Source organism: Diorhabda carinulata, chromosome 9 (assembly GCF_026250575.1).
Source record: "Diorhabda carinulata isolate Delta chromosome 9, icDioCari1.1, whole genome shotgun sequence".
NCBI lineage: Eukaryota > Metazoa > Arthropoda > Insecta > Coleoptera > Chrysomelidae > Diorhabda > Diorhabda carinulata.
This window is the reverse complement of record NC_079468.1, coordinates 11981840-11999025: the sequence shown is the minus strand read 5'-3', so window position 1 is coordinate 11999025 and position 17186 is coordinate 11981840. Positions and strand designations below refer to the sequence as shown.

Sequence of the window (17186 nt, the reverse complement as noted above, 5' to 3'; positions counted from 1 at the left end):
GAAACTCGCGTTTCTTTTGTAAGGTGTGTTCCTAACGTCAAAGATCATATCTATCAAAACAATGTGTGTGTGTGCGTTGGAGCACAGAATACATAGTTGGAGGAGTTTAATGTCGCGTTCCGAAACTCGCGTTTCTTTTGTATTAGTTTCGGCACGCGAGATAAAATGCAGCAGTTTCCACGTCATTACATCAGTCAAACAAAAATCGCGTTAGCAACAGTGTTTTATTATTTTTTTGACTTATCATATCAAATTAAAAAAAAAAAAGTTGTCTGTTACCTAATCTACTGAGTTTGCTTTTGTCAACTGATACACGAAACAAATTCGTATATCGTGTTTTTTGCAGAGTGTTTAGTTAGTTAGTGTTTGATTAGTTCGTGATTAGTGAAAAAATAATGTATATTTGATATGCCTCCTATAAGACGAAGCAATTTAGGTAGAAGAACCAGAAATGCTACAAACCAAGCTAATTACCGATCTAATCGTACTGCACAAGAACGTGACGACGGAAATGAACGTAAAAGAATTCGGATATCACAAACGCGTGAAGCGCGAGCGCGACATTCAACTAATAATCGCGCAAGTTTGAATCGAGCTGCTTTCAGTTACGATGTGTCAATTGACTACAGTAACTACCAATGTGTTGTTATTGGTTCTATGAACTCGGTTTGCTCACACTGTAAGGCATTAAAATACAAAAACGAAGCCAATGGATTGTGTTGCGCAAATGGTAAAGTGAAATTGATACCATTGGATCCACCACCAGAACCATTGTACTCATTGGTTTCAGGAATAGGAACAGATTCTATACACTTTTTGACACATATCCAACAATATAACAATTGCTTTCAAATGACTTCATTTGGGGCAACAAATGTAGTTCGGGAAAATTTTATGCCAACTTTCAAGGTATGTATTATAGCAGTTACTCATAATTATTTTAGCGAACAAAATTTTCTGTCACGAAAGTTAAGATGTGTCACTTATCTTCAATTTCTTAATCATTACGAAATATATCACTTAGTCATCATATTATATGGTGATTCAGTTTCAGTGACACTTTTATTATATTTTATATATTTGATAGATATTAGTTAAAACTAAATATATATTTTTAAGATCAAATATTATTTAAGTTTGGTCACTGACAATCCATTAATTTATACCACACCATAATATTTTTCTTATTTACAGATACAAGGGCAAATATATCACAGAGCAGGTTCACTGTTACCAGTGTCAGATAGCGACAACAAATTCCTGCAAATTTATTTTAAGGGCAATTCACCACAAGAAATTGATCTGCGTTGTGCACATAACAATTTAGTAAAGAGGTCTATTATAGAACAATTACAAACTTTATTTCATCAACACAATCAATTGATTATATTGTTTAAAACTGCCCTGGATCTGATGCCATCCGATAATCACAAAATTGTAATCAGAGCTGATAAAACACCTGCAGGTCAACATACAAGACGTTTTAATGCACCAACTATTGATGAAGTTGCTATCGTTGTAGTTGGAGAAAACTTGGAATCCCGTGATATTGTTTTACATCGTCGGAATGATCAATTACAACGTATAAAGGAAACACACCGCTCATATGATGCACTGCAATATCCCATTATATTTTGGCAAGGTGAAGATGGCTACGATTTCTCAACAAAAATGATAAATCCCATTACAGGTAACTAAAATATTAGTTTAGCTATGGCGATAATATTTCAGTCATTATATTATGTATTTTAATTTTATATTTGAATGTTATTAAAACAAAATCTATTTACAGGTTCTGAAACCAACAAAAAAGTCAGTTCAATGAACTATTATTCATACCGCCTAATGATTCGGGAAAATGAAGATAATCACATATTGAAATGTCGGCGATTATATCACAAATATGTTGTTGACATGTATGTTAAAATTGAAACGGAGAGATTAACATTCATCAGGTTGAATCAAACCAAACTCCGATCTGAAGAGTATATTCACCTTCGAGATGCGATTAATACTGATGGAAATGCACAGAATGTCGGTCGGATGACTATTCTTCCAGCAACATACATCGGAAGCCCTCGGCATATGCACGAATATGCTCAAGATGCCATGTCGTATGTTCGTCATTATGGTACAGCAGATTTGTTCATCACATTTACATGCAATCCGCAATGGATAGAAATCAAGCAGGAGTTATTCTCTGGGCAATCACCCATTGATCGTCATGATATTACAGCCAGAGTCTTTAGACAAAAGTTGAAATCATTAATGGATTTCATCGTAAAACATAATGTGTTTGGTGAGACACGCTGCTAGATGTATTCTGTGGAGTGGCAGAAACGAGCATTGCCACATGCACACATTTTGGTTTGGTTGGTTGAAAAGATAAGGCCAAATGAAGTTGATGCAGTGATATCAGCTGAAATCCCTGATGTACAAGTAGATCCTGGATTACATGAGGTAGTTATCAAACACATGATACATGGTCCCTGTGGAACTCTTAATCAAAATTCACCGTGTATGATGGATGGTAAATGTTCAAAACGATATCCACGGACATTAATATCGGAAACAATTACTGGTAATGACGGTTATCCATTGTATCGTCGCAGATCGACAGCAGACAATGGAAAATCAACAATTGTCAAATTAAATCAACAAGATATTGAAATAGATAATCGTTGGATTGTTCCATATTCACCCATTTTATCAAAGACATTCAAAGCACACATCAACGTTGAATCTTGCCATTCAGTGAAATCAATTAAATACATTTGCAAATATGTAACCAAAGGGAGTGATATGGCTGTGATTGGAATTGGTGCAGAGAATTCCAATGATGAAGTTACCCAATACCAAATGGGCCGCTATGTCAGTAGTAATGAAGCAGTTTGGCGAATATTCTCTTTTCCTATTCATGAGAGACACCCTTCTGTTGTTCACTTAGCTGTGCATTTAGAAAATGGACAAAGAGTGTATTTTACAACACAGAACGCAGTACAAAGAGCTGCCCAGCCACCATCTACTACATTAACCAGTTTTTTTGAGACATGCCAAAACGATGATTTCGCACAAACATTGCTATATTCTGAAATGCCAAAATATTATACCTGGAATCAATCCTCAAGGAGATTTATACGACGGAAACAAGGAAAACCAGTTCCAGGATATACAGATGTATATTCCACCTATGCGATTGGCCGGATTTATTCAGTACATCCAAGCAATGATGAATGCTTTTATTTACGACTGCTATTAGTCAATGTACGTGGCGCAACATCATTCCAACAGTTACGAACTGTTGATGGTGAATTGTGTGGATCCTACAGAGAAGCCTGTCAACGTTTGAAATTATTTGAAAATGACGCTCATTGGGATCAAACTCTTAATGATGCTGTAATATCATCACACGCTCATCAAATACGAACATTGTTTTCTATAATCATATCTACATGCTTCCCATCAAACCCAATTGATTTGTGGATCAAGTACAAAGATTATATGTGTGATGATATTTTGTATCAAATACGGAATAGAATGGGAAATCCAAATATACAAATCAGTGAAGAAATTTACAATGAAGCATTGATTTCAATTGAGGACATGTGCTTGATAATGTCAAACAAACTATTAATTCAATTAGGCCTGATCGCGCCCAATCGTCCAATGCATGACGCTTTTAACCAAGAGTTGCATCGAGAAAGACTGTATGATCTCAACGCTTTGAAAGAATTAATTCAAACAAATCTTCCACTGTTAAATGAACAACAGAAGTATGTATTTGAAACTCTTATGAAAGTAACAAATGATGAAACTGGAGGGATTTACTTCTTAGATGCACCTGGTGGTACAGGAAAAACTTTTTTGATTTCATTAATATTAGCAACAATTCGCTCACAAAATAAAATTGCACTTGCACTCGCTTCGTCGGGAATCGCAGCAACTTTGCTTGAAGGTGGTCGAACAGCCCATTCAGCACTAAAATTGCCATTAAATATGCAAAGCAATAAAACTCCAACCTGTAACGTTTCGAAGAACTCTGCAATGGCAAAGGTTTTGCAGCAATGTAAATTGATTGTTTGGGATGAATGCACGATGGCACATAAAAAATCTTTGGAGGCTTTAGACAGAACCTTAAAAGATCTATGGAGCAATAATAACCGATTTGGTGGTGCAATGATTTTATTAGCAGGAGATTTTCGTCAAACATTGCCAGTGATTCCACGATCAACGCCAGCTGATGAACTCAATGCATGTCTAAAGTCCTCCAATTTGTGGAAACATGTCAAAGTACTTCATTTAAGCAAGAATATGCGTGTCGAGTTGCAAAATGACCAATCTGGAAACATATTCTCTAAACAACTCATTGACATTGGTAATGGCAAATTACCTATAGACATGTTGACTGGCTGCATTAACTTTCCACAAAGTTTTTGTCAGTTAACTCAATCAAAAGATGAACTTATTCAGAAGGTGTTTCCAGATGTTTCTCAAAATTACAGAAACCATGATTGGTTGAGCGAACGAGCTATACTGGCTGCAAAAAACATAGATGTAAATGAATTAAATTTCAAAATTCAAGAACAAATTACAGGCGAATTGAGGATATATAAATCAGTTGATTCGGCTACTAATCAAGATGATGTAGTCAACTATCCACCGGAATTTTTAAACTCGCTGGATTTGCCAGGATTGCCACCTCACAATCTTCAATTAAAGGTCGGATCGGTGGTTATAATGTTGCGAAATATCAACCAACCGCGTCTTTGCAACGGTACACGGTTAGCGATAAAAAAATTACTAAACAATGTGATAGAAGCAACTATATAAACTATATATATAAAGGAAAGTATAAAGGAGAAGATGTTCTCATACCGTGCATCCCAATGATTCCGACTGATGTGCCATTTGAGTTTAAACGACTACAGTTTCCAGTGCGGCTTGCTTTTGCTATGACTATAAACAAGTCCCAGGGGCAATCATTAAGTGTTTGTGGTATTAATCTAGAAAACCCATGTTTCTCACATGGTCAATTGTATGTTGCCTGTTCCCGTGTTGGAAAACCATCAGATTTGTTTATCTATGCGCCAGGTAATCAAACAAAAAACATCGTATACCACAAAGCACTACAATGATAATAATAATAATTATTTATGATTCACATGATTAACAATAAAGCGATTACTTACTTTTAAATCCTTATATATGTTTTATTTAATTATTTTTTATTCACAACGCCCTATCACCAGGGTGACGGTTCTGTTCAGGAGAATTTTTTAAAATACGTAGGCACAAAAACTGCCACATTACAAATCTTTTTGACAGGACGAAGTCTGTCGGGTCAGCTAGTTCGTTATAGTTTTGTTTTATTTGATAATTTGTACCAACCAACTAAATTTTTCTACATTTCAATTTTTTTCTTTTGTAAGTAACACGATGCTGTATAGTATATAGTTCAATTAGAAATGTTTGATTGTGTTTTAATAAATAATTAGAATTTATAACATCACTCAATAAGTTGTGTGACTGACTGATGTTTGTAAAGTACACATTTTCATAAGACTATGTGTTGAATTTCATGACATTTAGATTAGTCAGAATAAAATGACAGTCTTTTAAGTAAAGCTACTTTTGTTATTCTCGAAAAAATGAATTCAAAACAATTTCATGTGTGTTAATTTATCATTGCTTCTTGATGAAAAATATGAAAGTTCTGATCGCCTAATTGAGTTGGTTAGTCCATAAAACATCAAAAAAGTCCACAAATTGATTATATTTAATCGTAAACTGAAGTGAGTGTTGCGTTTACTCATAGTGGATCAAATACAAAAACGTATTTAAGATTCAAAGTATTGTTTGGCCACTACACTCCTGAGTCAAAACATCATCTGAGTAGACTGCAGCCGGTGAACCACGTCCGAAGCGTCCAAAGGCATAACAGTAAACTGGGAAGGTTTAGGCGCCAGTATTTTGGGATGCGCATGGAATATTGTTCATCGACTTACTCCAAAAGGGAGAGACATATAATAGCGATTACTATATAGTAATGGCGTTGTGCGTGGAGTGTTTGGGACTGAATCCGAATTGGAATTTTGAAATTATATTCTGCTCGGTACAGAATTCCCAGATTCTGTCCTTGAATTAATCCATGATGCTAATGAGCGAGATAGAGCGGGAAGATTCAGGCTTAGTAGCGTCTTGCTTGGTTTGGGAATGAGAACTGTGTTGGCGAAGTATGAAAATGTCAATCAGGCGCTAATTAGGCCGCAGAAATTGAAGGCTGTCTCGGGAAGGTTTTTCAAAGAGTGCCTAGAGATGACTAACGACATCGAATGTAAAGGAAGCGTGAAATGGAATGTTCACATTTAAGTGGGTTATTCTGTGAGGGCTCCAAGTTACGGGCTAGGTTGAGAAATTGGTGTCATTGGCAAAGTCCCTTGAAAAATGTGGGTTGTAAGTTGGAGTAAAAATAGTTCGCAGGCTGTTTTTAAAGACGGTAGCTTTGTCTTCGACTGAGAAATATTTTTTTTCCTGCATTTCTAGTTGCGACTCTATATGGTTTTTTTGGGTAGTACGGCTGTAGAACTATTGCCAAAACAAAACATTAAGACAGTTCCATTGTGTTTTAAGCCCTGGGATAGACTTGCGGCAAATTGCAAAATTTATTTTTCTTCTTCTTCTTCTTCTTCTTCTTCTTCTTACGTTAGGACTAGGTCCTGTATTTTCATCAAGGGATTGCCAGGAGTAGTTGGAATGCTGAGGACCAGCTTTCATAACATCTTATAGGTGGTCGTCCAGGAGGTCGAGTTGTGTCTGGGTTCTTTTCCTTTGCAATTTTTGCTAACCGTTCATTTGGCATTCTATCAACATGGTCTCTCCATTCTCTTCTGCGGCTCCTTGCCCATGTTACTACACCCTGAATATCGCACATTTCTTCATTTCTCTTCCGATCGAGTAACGTATGTCCTGTTATTGATCTCAGGGTTCGCATTTCTGTTGTTCTTAGGAGCCGTTTAGTGGTTGTGTTCTTTGCTCTAGTTTCTATTGCATATGTCATGACCGGCCTTACGCAAGTTTTATATATTCCAATTTTACATTTTTTGCTCATGTATTTATTTCGCCAAATTAAATCTCTGAGGTATCCTGATATTAATGCTGCCTTCGTTGTTTGTGCTTTTACTTCTTTCTTTAGATTTCTATCGCCCGTTATGTTTGTCCCTAGATATTTGAAGGACATCACTTGTTCTACACTCTGATCATCGTAGATCGCTAGTTTACATCTTCTCGGTTCTTTAGATATTGTGAGAGATTTTGTTTTTTTTTTGTGGATATTTGCATGTTGTCCGTGTTCGCTATTTATTGGAGTTTATATAGGAACTTCTGTAGGTTATCTTCCGAGATGATTACTGCGTCATCAGCATAGCATATTATTTTTATCTCTTTGTCTCCCATTCAGTATCCTCTCCCGGCTTGCTTTACTTTGTTGATGATTTTGTCCACTATGATATTGAACAGGATTGGGCTTAGGCTATCCCCTTGTCTGATACCAGTTGCCACAGGTATTTTATTGCCTAATTTGTTTACCGTTCTCACAAAGGTATAATTATCGATGTTAAGTTTTTCGATAACTCTTATTATATTGGGGTGAATGTTCCTTTTTTTAGTAGAGTTATAACATCAGTTAAGTGTATCCTATCAAACGCTTGGGTTAGATCAATGAAGCACATAAAGGCTGCCTTATTAACCTCTATGGCTCTTTTATGTTTCGGCTTGCACAATCATTTAAAAATTTGAACTCGACATCGTATTCAGACCAATTATCAAACCTAACCAGGATCGCTTATTTTCTATGAATCTTTTGGTAGAGAGGTTAGACGTCATCAGTGGTACTATTTATTGGATATACATTTAAATCATACATTTCTTGCTTTTTGTCTCGTTCATTTATAAAATTGTAATTGCATTTGTAAAGTCCTAAATGATTAAAAAAATTATCCTATGAAATCTAAACGACATTTGAAAGACACAAAATTTTAATTATAAGAAATGATCTTTGTAATTTTGTATTCTCTTTGTATTTTCGAAATAAATGCTATTAATTTGATTGGATATACGTACAATGTTGTTTTTCTCATAGGAATAATGAAATAAACAAAATATACTTGTCTAAACAGTCATAGTTTATTTAAAGAAATATAATGCAAGATTCATCTAGCCAACAAGTTCTTTTTAGACTTTTGCCATGTATTGTATTACTTAAACTTTTTCTCTTCATGCTCTTATTTATTTGGGATTGAAAGTTATTGAACTTAATTCAAAATTATTGTCGTTAGTTTACGAAATAAAAAATTATGTTGTATGTAAAATCACGGGATCGATTATGTGATTGGTTTTTTATAATATCCGGTCCTTTGTCCATAACCATTCCTATAAGCTTTATTTAAGTCGCTGGTAGTAGTTTAATAATCAAACTAATGTCTCAGAATGAAAAAAATTATTCAATTTATACATAAATGTATTTATCAATTTTTTATTTAATTTCATTATCAATATTTCTGAATTGAATTTATTTTTGAAAACAGGTTCATCAATATTACTGAGGTAACAAACCCATTAGCTATGTCAGCAGTAAGAAATATTTTGAACTGAAATTGTGTGTCAGTCCACTCATCATCTTCCTCGTTTGATTCAACCTCACTCTCGCGATTTTCTACTAAATTCAGAAATTGTTGATAGCGGTATCTCCTCCCAATAACTCATTCAAATAAATATTTATTCTACTCTTCAACCGTTAATCTGTTAAGTTATTAATTTTATGACTATAAAATAAGCGTTGAAAAACGTATAAAATAAAGCTAGTATTTACAAGTGATAGCATTCCATTTAAACTTTAGTGTACCTATAAAACTCAGCTGATGATAAATTTCCCATTATTTTTAAGAATTTTGTCATCATAACAAACAAGCAAAAAATGCACATCTTGTTCACAAAATACTCAAACGTCCACTCAAAGTCTAGTTTAAAACTGACCATTATAAGCGACTATTATTTGTATCGTTTGAGTGAGACAACATTTTTTGCAGTTTTGTCCCTTTCCTATCAGCTCAAATCGTCAAGCAAAATTTACTCATCCTAGTTAGTGATAACCCAATTTATTTCAATTTGACGAGTACGAGTATTGGTGATCGTCGTAATGTAATGGAATGGTGTTCTAGTTAAACTGTAGGTCCTTTCTATTGTTTTCTATTGTATTGTTTTAGTTTAGTTTACAAGTTCAAATCAGTGTTAATTTGACATATTGTCATTAAAATTATTTGAATTAGCTCACTCAATGCAAAAAGATAATTAGCCCATAAAAAATTTAAAATAACGTTTGGTTTGTCACATATAACTCGTATAGCATGAATATTTTAGAATTAAAAGAATCCTTAAAGAGGAAGAAATTCACTAACAAAATTCTTTGTACTGTACTTCCATTATTTATAATTATAATTCAACGTTGAAAATAGTTTTCCGCGCACCATTGTTAGGTTGCGAAAACGAACATTTTTTTTGAGGTACTTAAAGTGAAATCTAAGAAAATTGGTATATTTTAATCATTCTAGAAAACTTATTCCCGTTGAAATTTTCCACTTAAATAAATTTTTCAACAAACTGAATATTAATTAATTGGAATATTAGAATATATTAGAATTTTCCAAACTTTCTTCATCGTTCTAAACTAGAAGAAATAAAATAAATACGTGCAAAACAAGATTATGTTATGAAAATCTATGAAAAAATGGACTATTTTAATATTTTAAAAAAATTTTCCTTATCCTATTAACTTAAAAAATAGGATAAGTAAATTCTCAGTAATGTCGAGTAGTAATCTCCAGTTATTGTTCAACCCTTATACAAATAATCAATCATAATTACTCCATGGCAATCCCAAAAAAACTGAAGCAAGAACTTTTCCGGCAGATTTTTGGACACGAAACTTCTTAGGTCTTGGAGAACCAGAGTGTCGCCATTCCAACCATAGTAACAATTCTGTTTAAGAAGTCTACATCGTTTTCAAATCGAGCACAGATCGAACGCACGATCTACCCTTGCACGCTTTTGGTCAACATTCAAACATTTGGGGATCCATTTTGCAGCAATTTTCTTCTTGTCCAAATTGACGTGAACTATATGATGAACGCGTTCGTATGAAATATTCAGTGTTTCAGATATCCGTTTTAGCCTAATTCAACGGTCTGATCTAATCATGTCATGAACTGCATCGATATTTTCGGGGACTAACAGAGAAACTGGCCTTCCCAATTGGTCATCATGTTCAATGGAAAATTCCTTTTTTGAAGCTTGCAGACCAATTTTTCACGGTCGTGTACGAAGGACATTGATCACCAAGGGTATTAATAATATTTTCGTAAATTTGCTTACCTCTTAACCCTTTTAAATACAGGTACTTGATGATGGCTCGATACTCCAATTTTTCGATTTTAACAATTTCGGTGGACATCTTTTTTTTTTTAATTTATTGCGTAGCTCTGGTTTACTTTTTTGACGTCAAACTTCACACTTTCACTTCTAATAATTATTGTTCGTTGCTATGGTAACGCAATATTTTGTTTATGCATGGAACTGGTCTAGTCTAACTAGATATTAATACATTCTCGTGAGTACGTCAAAATTTTTTTTCAATTGATGTGCTCGCTATCGAGGTGGTGCGCGCAATCTTGTAATGATTTTGTCCATTGCAATGACGGATGTATGAGCTGGTGCATTGTCTTAATGAAACAACACTTTCTTCTTAGTCAAATGCGGCCGTTTTTGCTTGATTTTTTCGCTTAAACATAAGCATAAACTTAAGCAATAATTTCGTATAATACTTGCCGATGCTATTGTTTCCTTTTTCAAGATGGTAAAAGAAAATTATCTGATGCCATGACCTCGCTGGCAGATGGAACGGTCTTTGCTTTCTTTGGAGCTGGTTCCTTCTTTTCAATCCATTGTTTTGATTTCCCTTTTTTTCGGGTGTGAAATGATGGATTCACGTTTCTTCGTGTTTATGAAACGGCGCAAAAATTTGGCTTTATTTCTGTGAAACATTGACAAACACTCGATGGAAACATCCTCATAACGCTGTTTTTGTTCCATTGTGAGCCAACGCATCACCCATCTTGCGCACAGGTTTCTTATGTCCAAATTTTTAGTTAACATGCGATGTACCGCGATTTTTGAAATGTCTACTATATCTGCTAGCTCACGCACTTTCTGCTGACGATCATCCAGTACCGCTTTGTGAATTTACTTCGTATCGTCGTATGGCTTTGTTAAAGCTCTGCTATCCAATATTTTACTGTTGATAACGAAGTAGCCGTCTCACCCAGAGTAGAAATCTAGTTCAGCTTTTATATTGGTTAATGCCTTTTAAATGAAGTATTGTATGACATAACGATGTACAATTTTTCCATGCTAGGAAATTCACTGAAAACGTAAATTTTTGTGCCATTATAAGAGATAAAACCTGTAGTAGCAATACAAATTTATTTATTTTCTTACAAATAATGATAGATAGATGGAAATAAGTCTTTCTTCACTATTTAAACTATTATTCCATTTAACAAGAAGTAGGAGGTTTTGCAGTTGATTTTAGTCAATGTAACTGCAATAATGTATTTATTTTTGAAAATTTGTCTGTAGCATAATGGCTATTCTTCACGCAAATAATTCAAAATACTCTCCTTCGACTCTTGTCTTAACCTCACTATGAGTAATAGCCCTCCTCCTTGAATAATATAGATATCATTCAATGTATAATTAGAATAATTCCTTGAGGTGGCATTCAGCAACATCAAATTTGTGTTTTTTTATGACAATAACCCATACACATTTTGACCATTTATTTATTATATTGCTAAAAACGTAAAATAGATACTGTTGACATAACAGGATAATGCTATAAAATATATAATAATGTTGAAAAAAAGGTGATGCTTGGATGAAGCAATTCACATCTACATGCCTACTTGTTTTCCACTGTACCTGTATTTTCCATTCAACCCGATTATTGAATTACTTTGTATTAGAGGTCTACTGTTGAAGTGAGATACCGCTTTTTTATTATACATGGGACAGTATCACGTTTCTAATCATTGACTTCACACAATTACATTCAAATTGATTTTTACATAAAAAGAACAAAAATGGCGACCACAGCTAGAAATTTCAGTTTATACAAATTGGTAAGACAACATTTATTATTATGTAGTATAATAATTTTCTACGTGACCAAATCTTTTTCTTTCCTATTCTTCCAATGAATCGAATGTGTTAAATTTTATTAGAAAACAAGTCTCATATGCTTATCAAACTTGTGTTCGAATTATTGAACATCAAATTCGTTATTCACAAAATCATTACTTGTCGATTCTCCTCGTTCAATTCTAACAATTCTTTGACCCTGGCCGATTTAAGATTCTCAACATTCTTTCTATTGAAACTTTTGAAAGCACGGCCCAGAGTAGCAAACATTATTTCACTATAATGTTTACAAGTAACGTTTCATTCAAAATAGATACAGAAAACTATTAAATACGAAGGACGTCGTTGTGACATAAGTTGCTCCTATGGTAGTCGAATAATGAGGCAAGTTGATTACTGCTTAGATACTATTTAGTTAACAATTACTTTCAACACCACTAGATGTTATTTATCAATCACGAGCGTAGAGGTAAAGAGAAGAGAATATTGTGAGTAAATTTAACAAATGGAAGCGCATTTTTTATACTGTGTGATATTGTCGACAATTAAATTTATTTTTCATATGAATAAAAGTAATATAAACTTCAAATGTGAATATTCACACCACGAAAATTTATCATCCATACAATATAACAATAAATAATAAAATTTCATATATAACAAGGCTCGATGTATTGTCTGAATGTATGGAAAGTGATTATTTCGAAACGGAAGTCGGAGAAAACAGAAACTATTTTTTTTTTGGTAATCGGCTGCTGAGAATATTATAATAAAAAGCGTGACGTCGATTAATTTTTCCACCATATTCATATCCCTGGTAAGACCTTAATACAAAAAACATGACCTATTAACCAATTTTGACCTACCTGGGTCTTCTTAGGATATCAAAATGATTGTCGTTCGGAGTCAGAGGTATCGATAGCAGTACATGTCCATGATAACATTAAATTTTTTTAAGTTAATAATCGTCTTTATAGGGTTGATATATGCTAATAGCAAGAGTTTTTTCACTTAAACACCTCTTTCAATATGTGAAATTCCCTTGCTTAGCTGATTCAAATAATGTGTCACAATTGGTTGAAATTGGTACATATCAAGATCAGATATTTTGCTTCATTGCCCGATCAATTAAAATGTCTTATCCGAAATTAACTCTTTGTTAACCGAATTTTTATTCAAATTATTATTGTTCTGATTTATCATGTAATAGATTTCAGATCTGCAATTCAAGGATAATATGTTTTACAATATTTAATTTCCTATTAATCTCATTCTCAGTTGACTCTCGTCCTGTACATTGTGGATAATAGGTATTCTGTCAACAAAACTACGTTGATTATATGTATTTAATATGAGTATATTTTCTTTTGGTGCATCCTTATCATGTCCTTATTTTGCTGAGCTCAGATTATAACTTACGTTCACAATCTGCTGCATTTAAGAAAATAATAGACGTACCTCTCCTTATGGCCTCATTTTTCAGTACCAATCTTCATCAATATTTTATTATTGTCGCTTTTAGCATAAGGAATTATAATAAAACAGTTTGTTAAATAGTAGTATATGATAAATTATATTAATAATACGGAATATTACTTCACGCTTAAACTTTTTCTGTTTAGTCTAGCGGCTAAGATTCCTTAAAGAAGTGGGTAGATCCAGTGTTGAAATAATGCATAATTTGTATCAACTTCTGATATTCACTGAAACTATATACATTTAATGTTTCTTGTATTTTCTACATTCCGCTTAGTTCTTGATACTTAATCAAATTATGCAGATTTTCATACCGATACTGATGGAACCAAATTGTATCATATTAAATAAATACATCATTCTTCTATCAAAAGACCAACAGACTCCTGATTTGTAACATCTGTTCTTCTAGGTCTATTAATGTTAAGGCATTTTTGGTGTCACTGACCGGTAATAAATTATACTAATCTCATTGTAATCACGAGTTATATAGTAATACTAGTCAGGTATGTTGTGATATATCTCAACAGATATTTTAGTTAATACAATTATCAATAGGGAACGAGTAGTGCCCCCGTTCGGATGTTCCTCAGTTGAGGAAAAAAAAAAACAAATTGGGATATTATGCATACTACAACACGAAAAAAAACTCTTCATATAAGCTGCGCAAATTCATGCTCAGGCACAGACACCTCAAAAATTATGAAAATGATGTCCATTTTTAATGAAAATATACGCCTACAATTTCTTCATAGATGTGCAGGCAGTTCGGAAATCTCAAATAAATACTAAAGGAGCTAAAGAATCGCACCTTTTATGGGTATCCTAAGGAGAAATGGGGGTTTCAATTTGTAAGCTCAAACACAGATATCTCGACTCCTAGTGATCTGATTATTTTCTTTAATACTTACCAATCGAGTATAACATTTCCAAAAAAAATTTCCCTTTCGTTCGTTTGCCATACAAAGATCAATTCATTGGTGATGCCATCTACGTAAGTGATGCTGCATACACAAGTGTATGTGTAGGTATTCATTAGATTAGCGTCACAATACGTAATTTCTTTAATGTGATACTAAGTTGTTGAAATGAAAATCGCTCGTTATTCAATATCGAATTGATATAATGAAAAATCTAATTTTAAATTTAAATCTGTTAGATTTTCTCATGTTACAAGATTACAATTTCTTGAAACTTTTATTATTTTATTTTTTTTAATCCATCTCGAAAATGTTTGATATCATACCAAGAACACCCAAACCGTATTAGTGACGCATGTCCCGCTCTATAAGTACTGAAATCAGTTTTGGTGACTTTGTATTCATGGCGGGGTGCGATGCATGATCGGATTTTTTCATATCGATCATTTTCGTGCAAATTGTTTAATGTTGTTAAAAGTTAATTACAAAAAATAACTTCTTCGTATTTCTTGTGAGGATTCAGGAAACAAGAATTCTATGATCAATAACAATCCCAAATCATTTGTCTCTTTATTAGATACTTGTAATAAATCGTAGTTTTTCATACTCTATTCAAATGAAATGCGTTATTATATTTACTTTCCGATAATTTCATACTATAAAGTTTTTGAATATGAATTGCCGTGCCTTGTATTACCCTGGGACGTTAGGTAGTCATGCCTACGCATATCTAATATTTACTTCAGTTTTTTTGAAAAAAAACATGCATCACTTAAGACCCTTTGGGTGTTTTTGGTATAATATTTAAAAATGCTAATTTTCAAACAAGGTTTTCCTGTTTTTTCTCGTTATTGTCTCCAATTCAAGACGAGATATGGTGAAAATTCCCTCCTACACTTTGGAGAAAATTGAGAAACTTTTGTAAAGGAATACTCGTATTATTGATGGAACAATTATATAATTATATCTAAAATATTTTGTTAATTGTTTAAATCATGGAGCGTTTCAACGGAGCGGAACGGGTTTTTTGTGTTCGTGAGGTCTACCGTTGCGCGGGAAAGTATCGTAACATAGCAATTTACGCAGGTTTTATGAATGTCCTAATGTTCAAACGATGGAGAAATGGGCTTACAAATTCATGGAGACTGGTTCTAAGGTGGATAAGCAAGGTCGACCAAGGACATTACGAATGAAAGTAAACATCGATGCAGGTAAAGAGTCATTTCAAGAAAATCCTGCACAGTCTATTTGAGCGTTCCAAAGAATTAAATGTACCCAGATCAACGATACACCTGATTTTTAGAAAATTTTTAAAAATTTTACCCATGCAAACTTCAGTTAGTACAGGAACTAAAAAATAATGACACTACCAGTAGAATAAATTTCGTGAGTGAGTGATGAGCCGCTTTACTTCGTTTAACAACGTGGCATTCTCTGATGTGTCTCACTTTTACCTCAACGGCCATGTCAACAGTCAAAATTAGTGGAGTAGTGGAAGCCCTCGATGTAAACTTATACAACACTAACAGTAACAATATAAAGAAACATTAATTGATTAATAGAGTCCGTTTCACTGCAAAATCACAAAGATTTTATAGTAATCTAACAATTTAGCTACCGGTTAGGAGGGGTTTATAGTTTATATTTTAATAATCTTCTTGAGTTGTTTTATAGTGCGATTTTCTGCCTTTTTTTGAGTCAAAGCACTAGCATCGGCTAATGAACTGTAAGATAATTTTAATATAATCTATTTGTGTGAAATTTCAATATTGTTGATTTAAAAGTTCTTCTGCAACTAATTCCAAAATTTACTCGCAACTTCGTCGCTAGTCATCATTAGGGCTGGGCAATTATCAAATATAATCGATTATCGATTATATAAAATAATCTATTGTTTTCGGTTGATCGATTAATCGAAAATGATCAAAAATAATGGATTTATCGAAAATAATCGATCAATCCAAAATAATCGATAAATCGGAAATAATCGATCAATCCAAAATAATAGATAAATCGGAAATAATCGATCAATCCAAAATAATAGATAAATCGAAAATAAGCAATTTTCGATTATTCGAAAATCGGAAATAAAGCTTCAAAAGAACGATTGTGGTTTGATTCCTACAAAAAACAAGATAAAGTGCGATTATACCACTAGGAACATACAGAAGACATTATGGTTTGATTCCCAATAAAACAAACCATATAATGAACATACAGAAGATATTTGGAAGTAAGATTCTGATATTAAATTACGTTGAAATAAGTATTCAGAAAATAAATTTTTTAATCATAAAATTGATGATTATATTATTTGATTATTTTAACGATTGTACGAAAAATAGTGTGTATGCCATAGCCACGAAACTTTTTAACGACCTCAAGTTTTTTTTGCCTCGGCCGCAAGCGGTCTCGGCGATATTTTCCGATTAATCGATATTTTTCGATTATTTGATTATTGTCAATGAATCGATTAATCGATTATTGATTATTTTTATAAATATATACCGATTAATCGACCACCCCTAGTCATCATCATAT

General features: G+C 33.3%; 2 protein-coding genes across 3 annotated transcripts in view; both read left to right on the top strand.

Moving 5' to 3' along the window:
• LOC130898287 (lethal(3)malignant brain tumor-like protein 3) overlaps positions 1-17186 on the top strand; it is a 343664-nt gene that overhangs the window by 43356 nt on the left and 283122 nt on the right. The window lies entirely within an intron of this gene.
• On the top strand, positions 1316-2876 carry LOC130898289 (uncharacterized). Its single transcript, XM_057807483.1, has 2 exons — positions 1316-1690; positions 1793-2876. The coding sequence occupies exons 1-2, from the start codon at positions 1414-1416 to the stop codon at positions 2314-2316; spliced, it is 801 nt and encodes a 266-aa protein (XP_057663466.1). The 5' UTR covers positions 1316-1413; the 3' UTR covers positions 2317-2876.

What these genes read in the sequence shown, in the direction of transcription:
- LOC130898289 (XM_057807483.1), top strand. Translation starts at nt 1,414, where the DNA reads ATGCCATCCGATAATCACAAAATTGTAATCAGAGCTGATAAAACACCT. An exon ending in AATGATAAATCCCATTACAG is followed by an intron (nt 1,691 to 1,792) that starts GTAACTAAAATA and finishes ATCTATTTACAG; the next exon opens with GTTCTGAAACCAACAAAAAA.